The 15,283-nt window shown below is 57.8% G+C and overlaps 1 protein-coding gene across 1 annotated transcript in view; it reads right to left on the reverse strand.

The window, feature by feature from the left end:
- Positions 1 to 438: 438 nt before the first annotated feature.
- The window catches only part of LOC140203668 (von Willebrand factor A domain-containing protein 5A-like), a 34,005-nt gene continuing 19,160 nt past the window's right edge, over positions 439 to 15,283 (reverse strand). The window contains exons 11-17 of the mRNA XM_072269716.1: positions 14,796 to 14,910; positions 13,848 to 14,006; positions 13,063 to 13,166; positions 9,514 to 9,725; positions 5,563 to 5,617; positions 3,026 to 3,086; positions 439 to 573 (exon numbers count right to left, since the gene is read on the reverse strand). Coding sequence (XP_072125817.1) covers positions 439 to 573; positions 3,026 to 3,086; positions 5,563 to 5,617; positions 9,514 to 9,725; positions 13,063 to 13,166; positions 13,848 to 14,006; positions 14,796 to 14,910 — 841 coding nt within the window. The remainder of the gene's footprint in view (positions 574 to 3,025; positions 3,087 to 5,562; positions 5,618 to 9,513; positions 9,726 to 13,062; positions 13,167 to 13,847; positions 14,007 to 14,795; positions 14,911 to 15,283) is intronic.

Here is a 15,283-nt window from a genome sequence, read left to right on the forward strand (position 1 = left end):
GGGGGGAGAGGAGGGGGAGAGGAGGGGGGATATGAGGGGGACTATTGGGGGCACGAGGGGAGAGACGAGAGGTGGGGGATAAGAGGAGGGCGCGAGTTGGGGGTCAAGAAGGAGGGAAGGGGAAGGGGGAGAGGAGGGGGGAGAGGAGGGGAGAGAGGAGGGGGGAGAGGAGGGGGGACGAGTGGGGGGACGAGTGGGGGGATGAGAGGGGTGGCGAGGGGTGGACGAGGTGGGGACGAGGTGGGGGATGAGAGGGGGGACGAGAGGGGGGACGAGAGGGGGGACGAGAGGTGGGGACCAGAGGGGGGATGAGAGGAGGGCGAGATTTGGGGGATGAGAGGGGGCATCAACAGGGGCGTCAAGAGGGGGTTGAGCGGGAAGGCGGTGAGAAATTTGGGGCAAGAAGGGGGCAGAAGGTAGTTGGGAGGTGGAGTGGGGCTAGGAGGTGGAGAAGGAGGGAGGGAGTGAGGGAGGAGGGAGTGACAAGGAGGCACGAGAAATGGTAGCACTCACCGTAACTGCTGCCAGGTATTCCCATGTGTCCAGGGAGTGGCGGAGGAGGCGGGCAATTCGCTGAGGGGAAGAGAGAGGGGAAAATGAATACATCGTCACAGGGTTAATGTTACGGACAGAGGGTCGGGGGAAAGGAGAGCGCAGGGGCAGAGAGCGGCAGGGAGGGCGAGGAGAGGGTGGGGAGGGTGTTGGGAGGACAGTGGGGACGAAGGGAAAGGGTGATGGTGGGAGGAGACGGGGGAGGGAGACCGGTGGTGGGAAGGGAGACGGGGGGGGGGGGAGATGGTGATGGGTAGGGAGAAGGAGGCAAGGGAGGTGGGAGGAGAGGGAGGAGAGATGGGAGAGACAGGTGTGATGGGGAGAGGGGGAGGGAGGTGTGATGGAGAGAGGGAGGGTAAATGGGTGAAAGGGAGGGGAGTTGGGGGAGAATGGAGGGGAGGGGTGAGGGCTGATGGGAGAAGAGAGGGGGAGGTAAGTGTGGGTAAGAGGTGTAATAGGGCAAAGAGGGCTAAGAGGGCGAGAGGGGAGAGGGTGAGGGGGAGAGGGCGAGGGGGAGACGGGGAGAGGGCGAGAGGGCGAGGAGGGGAGAGGGCAAGAAGGGAGGGCAAGGGGGGAGAGAGTGAGGGGGAGAGGGCGAGGGGGAGAGTGCGGGCGGGGAGAGAGACGGGAGAGGAAAACGGAGAGGGAGGGAGACGGGGGGAGGGAGACTGGTGAAGGATGGAGAGGGGAGACTGATGGAAGGGGGAGAGGGTGGAGAGGGGTGAACAGGGAGGGATGGACAGGGGCAGAGGGATGGTGAGCGGGAGGAGAAGGAGGCAGGGGAGATGGCAGAGAGGGAGGTGTGACGGGGAGAGAGAGGAGAGGGGGGTAAGGGTTGATGGGAGAAGGGAGAGATTAGGTAAGAGGTGTAATATAGGGCAAAGAGGGCTAAGAGGGTGAAGGGGTGAAGAGGGCGAGTGTGTGTGTGTGTGTGTGTGTGTGTGTGTGTGTGTATGTCCCACCTGCCGAGAGGCAAGAATCTGTGTGGCTGGAAAGGGTGCAGAAGTGATTTACAAGGATGTTTTCGGGACACGAGGGATTGAGTTATATTGACTTGATTCCTCGGAGCATAGGAGATTGTGGTGGACAAAATCATGAGGGACACAGACAGGGTGAACACACTCAGTCTTTCTGCGCCAGGGTAGGGGAGAACTAAACCAGAGGGCTCAGGTTTAAGGTGAGAGGGGAGCGGTTATGAGGGGGCCTGAGGGACAACAGTTTGACCCAGAGGGAGGTGCCTATGTGGAATAAGCTGCTTGAGGAGGAGATGGAGGTGGGAACAATCACCTTTAAAAGCCACTTGGACAGGTACATGGATAGCAGAGGATGCAGGTACGAGGGACTTGTTCAGGTAGGCTACGGGGTCAGCATGGATGTGTTGGGCTGAGTGGCCTCTTTCCTTGCTGTCTGACTCTGACTCCTTGCCCACTGTCCCCATCTCATCCATGTCTGCCACAGCCCGTCCCATCACTCCCCACCCCACCTACTGCCACCACATTTTGCACCCCCTTGCAGAAACTGCAGTGATATACGACCCTGCAGACACTAACTGTATTCCAGATTGCCCCGGCTCTACACGGGAGCACATTTCCTCCAACTAAACCACCTCCCCCCATCTCAAACTTTAATCCTTCAACCCACCCACTGTCCACACTGGACCCCGACCCACTTCTGTTAACAGCCCTCAACCACATCCTCGCCCCCCCAACGAGTCTCCTCCACCCCCCCAACGAGTCTCCGCCCCCCCAACGAGTCTCCTCCACCCCCTCAACGAGTCTCCTCCACACCCCAACAAGTCTCCTCCACCCCCCCCAACGAGTCTCCTCCACCCCCCCTCAACGAGACTCCTCCACCCCCTCCCAAACCAAACACCTGGGATCCCTCCATTACCCTGCTCCACTGAAAGTGCACGGAGCTTTCACGGGGGGTGGGGAGAGCAAGAAAGTGGGCAACTATAGGGGGCGATAGGGGGGCGCGAGTTAGGGGGTCAAGAAGGGGGTGGAAGGGGAAGAAGGGGAGAGGAGGGGGATACGAGGGGGAACGAGTGGGGGGGATGAGAGGGGGGGACGAGAGGTGGGGGACGAGAGGGGGGATGAAAGGGGGGGACAAGAGGTGGGGGATGAGAGGAGGGCGCGAGTTGGGGGGTCAAGAAGGGGCGAAGGGGAAGAGGGGAGAGGAGGGGGGATATGAGCGGGGACGAGTGGGGGGGACAAGTGGTGGGACGAGAGGGGTGGACGAAAGGTGGGGATGAGAGGTGGGGACCAGAGGGGGGACGAGAGGAGAACGAGAGTTGGGGGATGGGAGGGGGCATCAACAGGGGCGTCAAGAGGGGGGTGAGCGGGAAGGCGGTGAGAAATTCTGGGCAAGAAGGGGGCGGGAGGTAGTTGGGAGGTGGAGTGGGGCTAGGAGGTGGAGAAGGAGGGAGGGAGGGAGGAGGGAGTGACAAGGAGGCACGAGAAATGGTAGCACTCACCGTACCTGCTGCCAGGTATTCCCATTTGTCCAGGGGGGTGGCGGAGGAGGCAGGCAACTCGCTGAGGGGAAGAGAGAGGGGAAAATGAATACATCGTCACAGGGTTAATGGTACGGAGAGAGGGTCAGTGGAAAGGAGAGCGCAGGGACAGAGAGCAGCAGGGAGGGTGAGGAGAGCAGGGGGAGAGTGGGTGGGGAGGGTGTTGGGAGGACAGTGGGGACGAAGGGAAAGGTTGATGGTGGGAGGAGACGGGTGAGGAGACCGGTGGGGGGAAGGGAGACTGCGGGGGGAGATGGGTGAAGGATGGACAGGGGCAGAGGGATGGTGAAGGGTAGGGAGAGGGAGGCAAGGGAGGTGGGAGGAGAGGGAGGAGAGATGGGGAGAGACAGGTGTGATGGGGAGAAGGGGAGGGAGGTGTGACGGAGAGAGGGAGGGTAAATGGGTGAAAGGGAGGGGAGTTGGGGGAGAATGGAGGGGAGGGGTGAGGGTTGATGGGAGAAGGGAGAGGGGAGGTAAGTGTGGGTAAGAGGTGTAATAAGGCAAAGAGGGCTAAGAGGGCGAGGGGGAGAGTGTGAGGGGGGAGAGTGCGAGGGGGAGAGTGCGATGGAGGAGAGGGTGAGGGGGAGGGCGAGGGGGGTGGGGGGGAGAGAGACGGGAGAGGAAAACGGAGAGGGAGGGAGACGGGGGGAGGTAGACTCGTGAAGGATGGAGAAGGGAGACTTATGGAAGGGGCAGAGGGTGGAGAGGGGTGAACGGGGAGAGATGGACAGGGGCAGAGGGATGGTGAGCGGGAGGGAAAGGTGGCAGGGGAGATGGCACAGAGGGAGGTGTGATGTGGAGAGGGAGGAGAGGGGTTGAGGGTTGATGGGAGAAGGGAGAGAGGAGGTAATAGGTGTAATAGGGCAAAGAGGGCTAAGAGGGTGAAGGGGTGAAGAGGGCGAGTGTGTGCGTGTGTGAGAGTGTGTGTCTGTGTGTGTGTGTGTGTGTGTGTGAGTGTGAGTGTGAGTGTGTGTGTGTGTGTGAGTGAGTGAGTGTGTTGGTGTGTGTGAGTGTGTGTGTGTGTGTGTGCTCATTCGTTCAGTTTTGGTCCACCTGCCGAGAGGCAAGAATCCGTGTGACTGGAAAGGGTACAGAAGTGATTTACGAGGATGTTTTCGGGACACAAGGGATTGAGTTATATTGACTTGATTCCTAGGAGCATAGGAGATTGCGGTGGACAAAACCATGAGGGACAGAGACAGGGTGAACACACTCAGTCTTTCTGCCCCAGGGTAGGGGAGAATTAAACCAGAGGGCTCAGGTTTAAGGTGAGAGGGGAGCGGTTATGAGGGGACCTGAGGGACAACAGTTTGACCCAGAGGGAGGTGCCTATGTGGAATAAGCTGCTTGAGGAGGAGGCGGAGGTGGGAACAATCACCTTTAAAAGCCACTTGGACAGGTACATGGATAGCAGAGGATGCGGGAAGAGGTACTTGTTCAGGTAGGCTACGGGGTCAGCATGGATGTGTTGGGCTGAGTGGCCTCTTTCCTTGCTGTCTGACTCTGACTCCATGCCCACTGTCCCCATCTCATCCATGTCTGCCACAGCCCCTTCCATCACTCCCCACCCCACCTACTGCCACCACTGTTGCATCCCCTTGCAGAAACTGCAGTGATATACGACCCTGCAGACACTAACTGTATTCCAGATTGCCCCGGCTCTACACGGGAGCACATTTCCTCCGACTAAACCACCTCCCCCCATCTCAAACTTTAATCCTTCAACCCACCCACTGTCCACAACTGGACCCCGACCCACTTCTGTTAACAGCCCCCAACCACATCCACGCCCCCCCAACGAGTCTCCTCCACCCCCCCCAACGAGTCTCCGCCCCCCCAACGAGTCTCCTCCACACCCCAATAAGTCTCCTCCACCCCCCCCAACGAGTTTCCTCCACCCCCCCCCCCAACGAGGCTCCTCCACCCCCTCCCAAACCAAACATCTGGGATCCCTCCATTACCCTGCCCCACTGAAAGTGCACGGAGCTTTCACGGGGAGGGGGGGGGAGCAAGAAAGTGGGCAACTAGAGGGGGTGATGGGGGGAGCGAGTTAGGGGGTCAAGAAGGGGGTGGAAGGGGAAGAAGGGGAGAGGAGGGGGGATACGAGGGGGAACGAGTGGGAGGACAAGAGGTGGGGGACGAGAGGAGGGCGCGAGTTGGGGGGTCAAGAAGGGGCAAAGGGGAAGAGGGGAGAGGAGGGGGGAATACGAGGGGGGACGAGTGGGGGGGACAAGTGGGGGGACTAGAGGGGAGGACGAAAGGTGGGGATGAGAGGTGGGGACTAGAGGGGGGACGAGAGGAGAACGAGAGTTGGGGGATGGGAGGGGGCATCAACAGGGGCGTCAAGAGGGTGGTGAGCGAGAGGGCGGTGAGAAATTCTGGGCAAGAAGGGGGCGGGAGGTAGTTGGGAGGTGGAGTGGGGCTAGGAGGTGGAGAAGGAGGGAGGGAGGGAGGAGGGAGTGACAAGGAGGCACGAGAAATGGTAGCACTCACCGTACCTGCTGCCAGGTATTCCCATTTGTCCAGGGGGTGGCGGAGGAGGCGGGCAATTCGCTGAGGGGAAGAGAGAGGGGAAAATGAATACATCGTCACAGGGTTAATGGTACGGACAGAGGGTCGGGGGAAAGGAGAGCGCAGGGACAGAGAGTGGCAGGGAGAGCGAGGAGAGCAGGGGGAGAGTGGGTGGGGAGGGTGTTGGGAGGACAGTGGGGACGAAGGGAAAGGGTGATGGTGGGAGGAGATGGGGGAGGGAGACCGGTGGGGGGAAGGGAGACTGGGGTGGGAGATGGGTGAAGGATGGACAGGGGCAGAGGGATGGTGATGGGTAGGGAGAAGGAGGCAAGGGAGGTGGGAGGAGAGGGAGGAGAGATGGGGAGAGACAGGTGTGATGGGGAGAGGAGGAGGGAGGTCTGATGGAGAGAGGGAGGGTAAATGGGTGAAAGAGAGGGGAGTGGGGGGAGAATGGAGGGGAGGGGTGAGAGTTGATGGGAGAAGGGAGAGGGGAGGTAAGTGGGGGTAAGAGGTGTAGTAGGGCAAAGAGGGCTAAGAAGGCAGGGGCGAGGTGGGGCAAGGGGGGAGGGTGAGGGGGAGGGCGAGGGGGGTGAAGGCGAGGGAGGAGGGCGAGGGGGGGCGAGGGGAGTAGAGTGCGAGGGGGGAGAGTGCAAGGGGTGAGGGTGAGGGGGAGAGGGCAAAGGGGAGAGGGCGAGGGGGGTTGAGAGTGAAGGGGGAAGAGGAAATAAAAGGGGCTTGGAAGTCAGAGGGGCTGGGAGGTGGAGGGGATGGAGGGAGGAAGTGACAGGGAGACGGAAGAAGTGGCCTTCCACTTCCAGAAACTACAGCCAGGTATTCCCATTTGTCCAGGGGGTGGCGGAGGAGAGGGGCAACTCGCTGAGGGGAAGAGAGAAGGGAAAATGAATACGTCTTCACAGGGTTAATGGTACGGACAGAGGGTCGGGGGAAAGAGAGTGCGGGGTAGAGAGCGGCAGGGAGAGTGAGGACAGTAGGGGAGAGTGGGTGGTGAGGGTGTTGGGAAGACAGTGGGGATGAAGGGAAGGGGTGAGAGCGGGGGGAGATGGGGGTGAGGGAGACGGGGTGAGGGAGACTGCGAGGGAGGGAGGGAAACTGTGAGGGAGGAAGACAGGGTTGAGGGAGTCGAGGGGGTGAGGGAGACGAGGGGGTTGAGGGAGAATGGGAGTGAGGAAGACGGGGCGAAGGAGGAGAGGGTGAGGGAGACGGGAGGTGAGGGTGATGGGGAGAGGGAGATGGGAGGGTGAGGGAGACAGGGGGTGAGAGAGATGGGGGGTGAGAGAGACGGGGGTGAGAGAGAAGGGGGAGAGGGAGATGGTGGATGAGGGAGACGGGATGGAGGGAGGCAGGATGGAGGGAGACGGGGCTGAGGGAGACGGGGGTGAGGGAGACGGAGAGGGAGGGGGGAGGGAAACTGCTAGGGAGGGAGATGGGGTTAAGGGAGACGAGGGGGATGAGGGAGACGGGGTGAGGGAGACGGGGGAGTGAGGGAGACGGGATGGAGGGAGGCAGGATGGAGGGAGACGGGGCTGAGGGAGACGGGGGTGATGTTGACGGAGAGGGAGGGGGGAGGGAAACTGCTAGGGAGAGAGATGGGGTTAAGGGAGATGAGGGGGATGAGGGAGACGGGGTGAGGGAGACGGGGTGAGGGAGATGGGGGGTGAGGGAGATGGGGGTGAGGGAGACGGGGGTGAGGGAGATGGGGTGAGGGAGACGGGTTGAGGTAGACGGGTTTGAGGGAGACGGGGTTGAGGGAGACGGGGTTGAGGGAGACAGGAGGGAGGGAGACGGGAGGGAGGGAGACGGGGAGGGAGGGAGACAGGGTTGAGGGAGACAGGGTTGAGGGAGACGGGAGGGAGGGAGATGAGGAGGGAGGGAGACGGGGTTGAGGGAGAAGAGGTTGAGGGAGGTGGGGAGGGAGAGAGATGGAGAGGGAGGGAGATGGGGTTGAGAGAGATGGGGTTGAAGGAGACGGGGTTGTGGGAGAAGGGGTTGAGGGAGGCGGGGTTGAGAGAGATGGGGTTGAGGGAGACGGGTTGAGGTAGACGGGTTTGAGGGAGACGGGTTTGAGGGAGATGGGGTTGAGGGAGACGGGGTTGAGGGAGACGGGAGGGAGGGAGACGGGAGGGAGGGAGACGGGTTTGAGGGAGACGGGTTGAGGGAGACGGGGGTGAGGGAGACGGGAGGGAGGGAGGCGGGTTTGAGGGAGATGGGTTGAGGGAGACGGGGGTGAGGGAGACGGGGTTGAGGGAGATGGGAGGGAGGGAGACGGGAGGGAGGGAGACGGGGAGGGAGGGAGACGGGTTTGAGGGAGATGGGTTTGAGGGAGATGGGGTTGAGGGAGACGGGGTTGAGGGAGATGGGAGGGAGGGAGACGGGTTGAGGGAGACGGGGGTGAGGGAGATGGGGTTGAGGGAGACGGGAGGGAGGGAGATGAGGAGGGAGGGAGATGGGGAGGGAGGGAGACAGTGAATGGGAGACGAAGGAAGTGAGATCAATTACCGAAAATGGATGCAGGACTGGCCATTTTTGCTCTTGGCCTTTGAAGAGCTTGGTTTTTCGCTGAGGGGCAGAGAGAGGGGCAAATGATTTCCATCTTGCTCGGGTCTGCAGAAGGGGCAGAGGGTGAGGTTGGGGAGAGAGGCGGGGGGGTGGCAGGGAGAGAGTGAGGTGGAGGGAGAGGGTGTGGGTAACAGAGAGGGGCTGGGGAGACGGCGGGACGGAGTGAACGGCAGCAGAGGAAACCGAACGGGGAGGAGGGGAAAAGGGAAGAGATCGGGGAGACGGGGGTGGGGTATGGAAGATAGGGAGGGGTGAGGAGAATGGGGAGGGGGAGGGGAATGGAGAGGGGGGAGGAGAATGGAGGGTACCAGAAAAGGGGAATGGGGGAGTGAGGAGAAGAGGGAGAGAGTGTGTCGGGGAGGGGAGAGAGTGGTGGATAGGGAAAGCGTGGGATGAGAGTCAGGGGAGAGAGAGAGAAGTTGGTGACAGAGAGAGAGAGAGAGAGAGAGAGAGAAAGGGGGGGGATAGGTGGAGAGGGAGAGACAGAGGTGAAAAGGGGGAGAGAGAGGTTAGTCATAGAGCCGTGAAAGAGAAAAAGACTTTGAGAGGGAGGAAGATAGAGAGGGGGAGGGAGGGAAAGGGAATTGGAGGATGTGTGACCATTCCCTGAAACTGGCAAGAAATACCATTTGTGCAGGTGGCAGAGGAGGAGGGCAACTCATTGAGGGAACGAGAGAGGGGAAAATGAAATCAGAAACTAGAGTAAGTCTGCAGATGCTGAAAATCCGAGCAACACACACAAAATCTACAGGCCAGGCAGCGCCTATGTAAAAAATCACAGTCCACGTTTCAGGCCGAAACCCTTCGGCAGGCCTGGAGAAATGAAAAGAAAAGCTAAGGGGGGGATTTGAAAGGTGGGGGGAAGGGACAGAGAAATGCCAGGCGACAGGTGAAACTTGGAGGGGGAGGGATAAAGCAAAGAGCTCGGAAGTTGACTGTTGGAAGAGACAGAAGGCCATGGAAGGTAGGAAAGAGGGTGGGGTGGGGACAGGAACGCCAGAGGGAGGTCCGGCCTGCTGAGTTCCTCCTGTATTTTGGGCGTGTTGAGCAGAAAATGGGATACATCTCCCCAGGGTCAGGGGTTAGAGAGGAGGGGATAGGAAGGGGGGCAAGACGGTGGGGCAGTAGACGGGAGATGGAGGTGGAGAGGGTGGAGAACATGGGGAGAGAGGTGCAGAGTGGGCTGGGGGTCCACACCTTCTCTGTCCCTCCCTTTAAATGAGGGGGATTTCACCCAGCCGATTCACTCCACCTCCAGCTGAGCGCCAGTCCCCTGTTCCCCAGCGAGGTCGAGTTTATGACCACTCAGCACCCATCACCCACTCCCCGACCCACCACCCATGGCAAATAGCAACACAAACCTGCACAGAGGGGGACGTCCCTGCGGATAAGGGGTCCCTGCACGGTCTGGCCGAGCTCCTTGTTGATGGCGATGAAGGCCGTCTGCGAACAGACCACGTTGGCCTGGGTGCTGATCTCAACCAGACGCCTCTTCACCGGCTCTGTGTCGCGGTCCAGCCTGAGTTCCAGAGATCCCAGCAGAGTCTTGGCTGCCAGACGGTGGACACAGGAGCTGCAGAGAGGGAGGGAGGGGGAAAGGGTTGGAAATGGAGAGGGAAATGGGGAGAAAGGAGAGAGGGCGAAAGGGGGGGGGAGGGGAGATGGAGTTGTGTTTAGATGTGCTGTTGTGATTATATTGACGGGTTGTGTTACAGCCCAGGGTAGAAACACCAACGTGCTTGAATGGAAAAGCTGACACAATGTAGTGGATACAGCGCAGCCCATCACAGCTGCCCACCATTGAGCACATCTACAGGAAACGCTGTCACAGGAAAGCAGCATCCGTCATCAGGGACTCCCGCCACACAGGACATGCCCTTTTCTCACTGCTGCCATCAGGGACAAGGTACAGGAGCCTCAGGATACCCACCCTCGAGTTCAGGAACAGCAATTACCCCTCAATCATCATGCTCTTCAACCGGTGCGATGAGCCAGAAGATGTGCCCAGCAAACAGCGTGACCAGCGGCGACGTCCTGCAGACTGTTCACAAAACTACTACTTTGAAATATGATTCTGCTCCAAGGTTGTGCGCGATTGGGACCTCTGATTCACATTTTGGCGGTGTGGTTTTGGACCCATCATGCGACCTGGTGCTTTGCCGTCTCTGAGGGAGCCCGATGAGGTTTGGGGCAGAGCGTACGCCCTGGTGGCCAAGCTGCCTTGAGACGGGGCGCTAGTCCGTATCGACTCCCTTTCTCGCCGATTAAAGTGTCTAGCAGGATTGAAATCAACGGGGATGAGAGCAGAAGGCGAGCAGGTGGTCAAAGTTCAAAGTAAATGTGATTATCAAAGTACTGATATGACACCATATACAACCCTGAGATTCATTTGTTTACTCAGCAAATCTAAAGAGTAGTAACTGTAACAGGATCAATAAAAGATCAACCGGAGTGCAGAGGACAACAGACTGTGCAAATGAAAATGCAAATAAATAGCAATAAATAACATAGTCCTTAAAGTGAGATCATTGGTTGTGGGAACATCTGAGTGATGGGCAAGTGAGTGTAGTAATCCCCTTTTGTTCAAGAGCCTGATGGTTGAGGGGTAGTAACTGTTCTGGAACCTGGTGGTGTGGGTCCAGAGGTTCTTGAACCTTCTACCTGATGGCAGCAGTGAGAAGAGTCATGGCCTAGTTGGTGGGGATCTCTGATGACGAATGCTGCTTTCCAACAACAATGTTTCATGTAGATGTACTCATGGTAGGGAGGGTTTTACCTGTGATGTACTGGCCCGATTCCACTACTTTTTGAAAGATTTTCCATTCAAGGGCATTGGTGTTTCCATACCAGGACGTGATGCAGCCAGTCAATACACTCTCCACTACACATCGATAGAAGGTTGTCAAAGTTTTAGATGCTATGCCATATCTCTGCATTCTGCCAGGGAAACTGTTGAGCTTTCTATGCAATAGGACAAGTACTGGTTCCAGGATAGATCCGCTCAGATAATAACACCCAGGAATTTAAAGTCACCGTCTCCAGCTCTGATTCTCCAGTGAAGACTGGCTCATAGACCTCTGGGTTCTCTCCCGAAATCCAGAATCAGCTCCTTGGTCTTGCTGACATTGAGAGAGAAATTGTTGTTACGACATCACTCAAGCAAATTTTCATTCTCCCTCCTGTATGCTGATTCAGCACCACCTTTGATACGGCCCACAACAGTGGTGTCATCAGCAAACTTGAGTTTGGTGTTGGAGCTTTGCTTAGCCACACAGTCATTGGTGCAAGGTGAGTAGAGCGAGGTGCTAAGCACACAGCCCTGTGGTGTGCCTGTGCTGATGGAGATTGTGGAGGAGATGTTGTTGCCAATCCATAGTGACTGGAGTCTACATGTGAGGATCCATTTGCACAAGGCGGCACTGAGGCCAAGGTCTTGGAGTTTATTGATTAGTTTTGAGGGGACGATGGTATTGACTGCCGAACTGTAGTCATTAAAGAGCATCCTGATGTCTGCACCTTTTGCTGTCCAGATGTTCCAGGGTTGTGTGAAGAACCAATGAGATGGCATCTACGGTGGGCCTGTTTCTCTGGTAGGCAAATTGGAGCGGATCCATGTCACCTCTCAGTCAGTGACGACCTGCTTCATTGCCAGCCCCTCAAAACACTTCATCTCTGTGGATGCAAATGCAACTGGGCAAGGATCATTGAGGCAGGTCTCCACGATCTTCTTGGGCACTGGTATAATCGAAGCCATCGGGCACCACACACTGCCGAAGCAAGAGTTTAAAGATCTCAGTGACACAATTGGTCAGCACAGGTCTTTGTACGTGGCCAGGTTCCCCATCCAGTCCAGGTGCTGTCCTGGGATGCACACTCCCGAAGGCAGCCCTCAGCCCTCACGTCAGGTTCCGGTACTGACATCAGAGGGTCAGAGGGAGATGCCACGGTCTCTCCATGTTCTGGTGGTCAAAGTGAACATGGAGGCAATGAGCTGATCTGCAAGTGAAGCCCTGCTGTCCCCCTTGTTGCTTGATTTAACTTTGGAGGAGGTGATAGCTTTCAAACCCTGCTGCAGCAGACAAGCATCCCTCGTGGATTCAAGCTGGGTCCGGATCCTCCACTTCTCCCGAAGATCATACCTTCACCCCTTGTAGCTTCCTGGGTCTCCAGACTCGAATGCCTCTGATCTGAGGTTTCAGCTCTCATGGTTCATTCAGGGCTTCTCTGAATGATTTAGTGGGAACACACCCAACTAGAGCTGTTTAATAAAGTCTGTTACAACCATGCTGTATGCATTCCAATCTCCAGAAGAGTGCTTGATCACGGCCAAGGCCATCAACTCAAAGCAATCCTGTATTCATCCCCGACCCGACCCACTCCCCCTCTCTGCTGCTGGAAGGTGATGCTGCACTCCTGGGTCTTGGGCAAGGTCTAATTGACGTGGTTTGTGGACTGGACTCTGCAGTGCACCTTATGTGTGTTTCTGACCTCTGGTTACTCCTTTTCTATTGCTATTTTGTGTGGTTTTGATCAGGGGTGGACTGCCTCTGCGGCCTGCAGTCAATGTACAACACAGTGCTAAACTGAACTGAACTGAACTTGACGAGACTGTTTCAATGAATCTGTGGTTTGTTGGTCTATATTCTGTGTTTCTCACTCGTTTTTTCTGGCCGTTTGTGAGATTTGTTCTTTTTTTAACATGTTGGCTGTTTCATGTTTTCTTTGCATGGATCCCTCAAGAACCTTGAAGGTGGGAGGGTTTATTTGGGTTGGTGGGTAGTAGTAATCCTGAACTGGGACAAGGGACGGGGACAGGGTGGGGGGGGGGAGTGTGGACTATTCCTGAAGCCAGGATTTTTATATGGCGAGGTGGGGGGGGGGGCAGAGGAGAAGGATCTGCAGACAGTTACCTCCTGCACTCGACGGGTCTCAGGCTAAACCTGGTCTCAGCTTGTATCGGCTGCTCCCCCAGTGAATATTTCAGTGTCACCCCACACTCCAGCTTGGGATCCATCTACGAGACAGAAACAGTCAGGGAACAGCGGGGACAGTGGCCACCAGGTGAGGTTCATTGTCTGTCTGAACCTCCAACCCCCGCCCCCACCTCCGTAACAGGAGAGACCCTCTTCAAATGGGATCCCCAACAGAGAGACCCCTTCCCCTTTAACATGTGTCTCTGACAAAGACCGACTCCCCCATAACAAGGGACCCCAATGGAGAAAGACCCCCTTTAACAGGGGTCTCTGACAGAAAGACTCCCTGTTTAACCGGGATACCCGGGGGAGAGATACCCCAATAACCAGGGTCCCAACAGAGAGACACAGCTGATTAACCGGGGTTCTAATGGAGAGACACCCCCCCCCCGATTATCCAGGGTTCCAATGGAGAGACACACCCCCAATTAACCGGGGTTCCAATGGAGAGACACACCCTTTAACAGTGGTGTCTGACAGAGAGGAACTCCCCTTTCAATAGGGGTCCTAGACAAAGATACAACCCCTCTTTAACAGGGGTCCTGGATAGAAAAAGACACCCTCTTTAACATGGATCTGTGATGGGGAGAGAGAGTCCCCCTTTAACAAGGGCCCCTGAAAGGGAGACTCCTGGGATAACAGGCATCCCAGAAGGGTGAGGTGACCCTGCTTTGGCCTCAATGCACACTAGCAGTCTCCGTCTCCCCACCCCTGACCCTCACCTGTCCCTTCAGCTGGGCGTAGACGATGGTTTTCTGCTGGTTGAAGAGCGTGCTGGGGAGGGGTGACAGCAGTATGGCCTCCACCCCTGGGGGCAGGTCCCAGCTGAGGCTCAGCCCGGTCCCGCTGGGTTGCAGGGCATACTTCAGGGTCCGGAGAACCTGTCGGGACAGAAAGAGATCAACACAGCCACTTCTGCAGGCTCCATCCCATCTCATGGGTCCTATGCTCCCCAGGGGATTCAGAGACCCCCCCCTTCAGTGCCTGGTCCATTCTTCCTCAGACCCCACCCAGGGTTAGGGGCCAGCTTACGAGGATGTCTCCGCGTCCCACCCAGCCTCTCTTCAGCTCTAGAATCAGGCACTGTCTGATCAGAGTGTGGTTTCCTTGGCTCCACCTGATCCCCCTTCACTTTGGGAAAGCCTACACACTACCCCGTCCATCCCTCTCCCATTTTGGGCTCCCCCAGTCTGAGGTGTTGCACTGTCCCGGGGCTTCTCCTCTCCTCCCCAGGCCTCCGAGAGTCTCCTCCTCGTCCCCCAGATCACAAGGAGGTTCAGCACAGAAACACCCTGAATTCTCCCCTTCAGGTGGGGGTAGGAGGAATGGGGAATGGTTAATCCAATTAACCCATCAACCTGCACATGAGGGTCAGTCTCACCCACTGTCCAAGGCACAGCCCCGCTCCCTCACAGACACACTTCTTCCCTCTCACACACACACACAGTGGCGGAAGTTGGGATCGAACCTGGGATTCCGAGATCAGGCACTGAGAGACAGTGGCCCTCACCACTGTGCCACTGAGCCAGCTGCTGTTCCCTGTACATTTCTGAGGGTGTCACCCCCCCCACACCATTTCAGGCTCCCCCACACCCAAGGTCCTACCCCCAATAAGAGCATCCCGACAACCCCCCCACCACCACCACCAAACCCTGCCCCTGCCTCAGTACCTTGGGCTCCATCCTGTCTTCCCCGGTGATGAATTCGTAACTCCCGTTGGCCGCCTTGGCGATGCCTTTGATCAGCGCTGTGGAGGCCCCCTCACCAATCCCGAAGGAAAAATACCTGGAGAACGGGATGGGGAGTGGTGGAACCATCATGGGATTCACAGCAGGTCAACTTGCTTGTTGCGTGGTCTTTGGGGCCCATTTTCAGTCATAAAGGTAGTTCTCCAATACAATGCATGCATGGGACAGATTGCTACTATTGTTCCTGTCCAAGAGAGGACGACGGGTGGGGTGGGGGATGCCTGGAGGGGATGACAGGCGGTGGGGGGTGTGAAGGAGGAGGGGTCCACAGGGGACAACGGGCCGGCAGGGGAACGGAGAGGATGACGGGCCAGTGGGGAGGGGTCTGGAGGGGATGACGGGCGGGGGAACAAGGAATCTGGAGGGGACAACGGGCCAGGGCGGGGGAGGGGTCCGGAGCGGACGAGAGG

Source organism: Mobula birostris, chromosome 10 (genome assembly GCF_030028105.1).
Source record: "Mobula birostris isolate sMobBir1 chromosome 10, sMobBir1.hap1, whole genome shotgun sequence".
NCBI lineage: Eukaryota > Metazoa > Chordata > Chondrichthyes > Myliobatiformes > Myliobatidae > Mobula > Mobula birostris.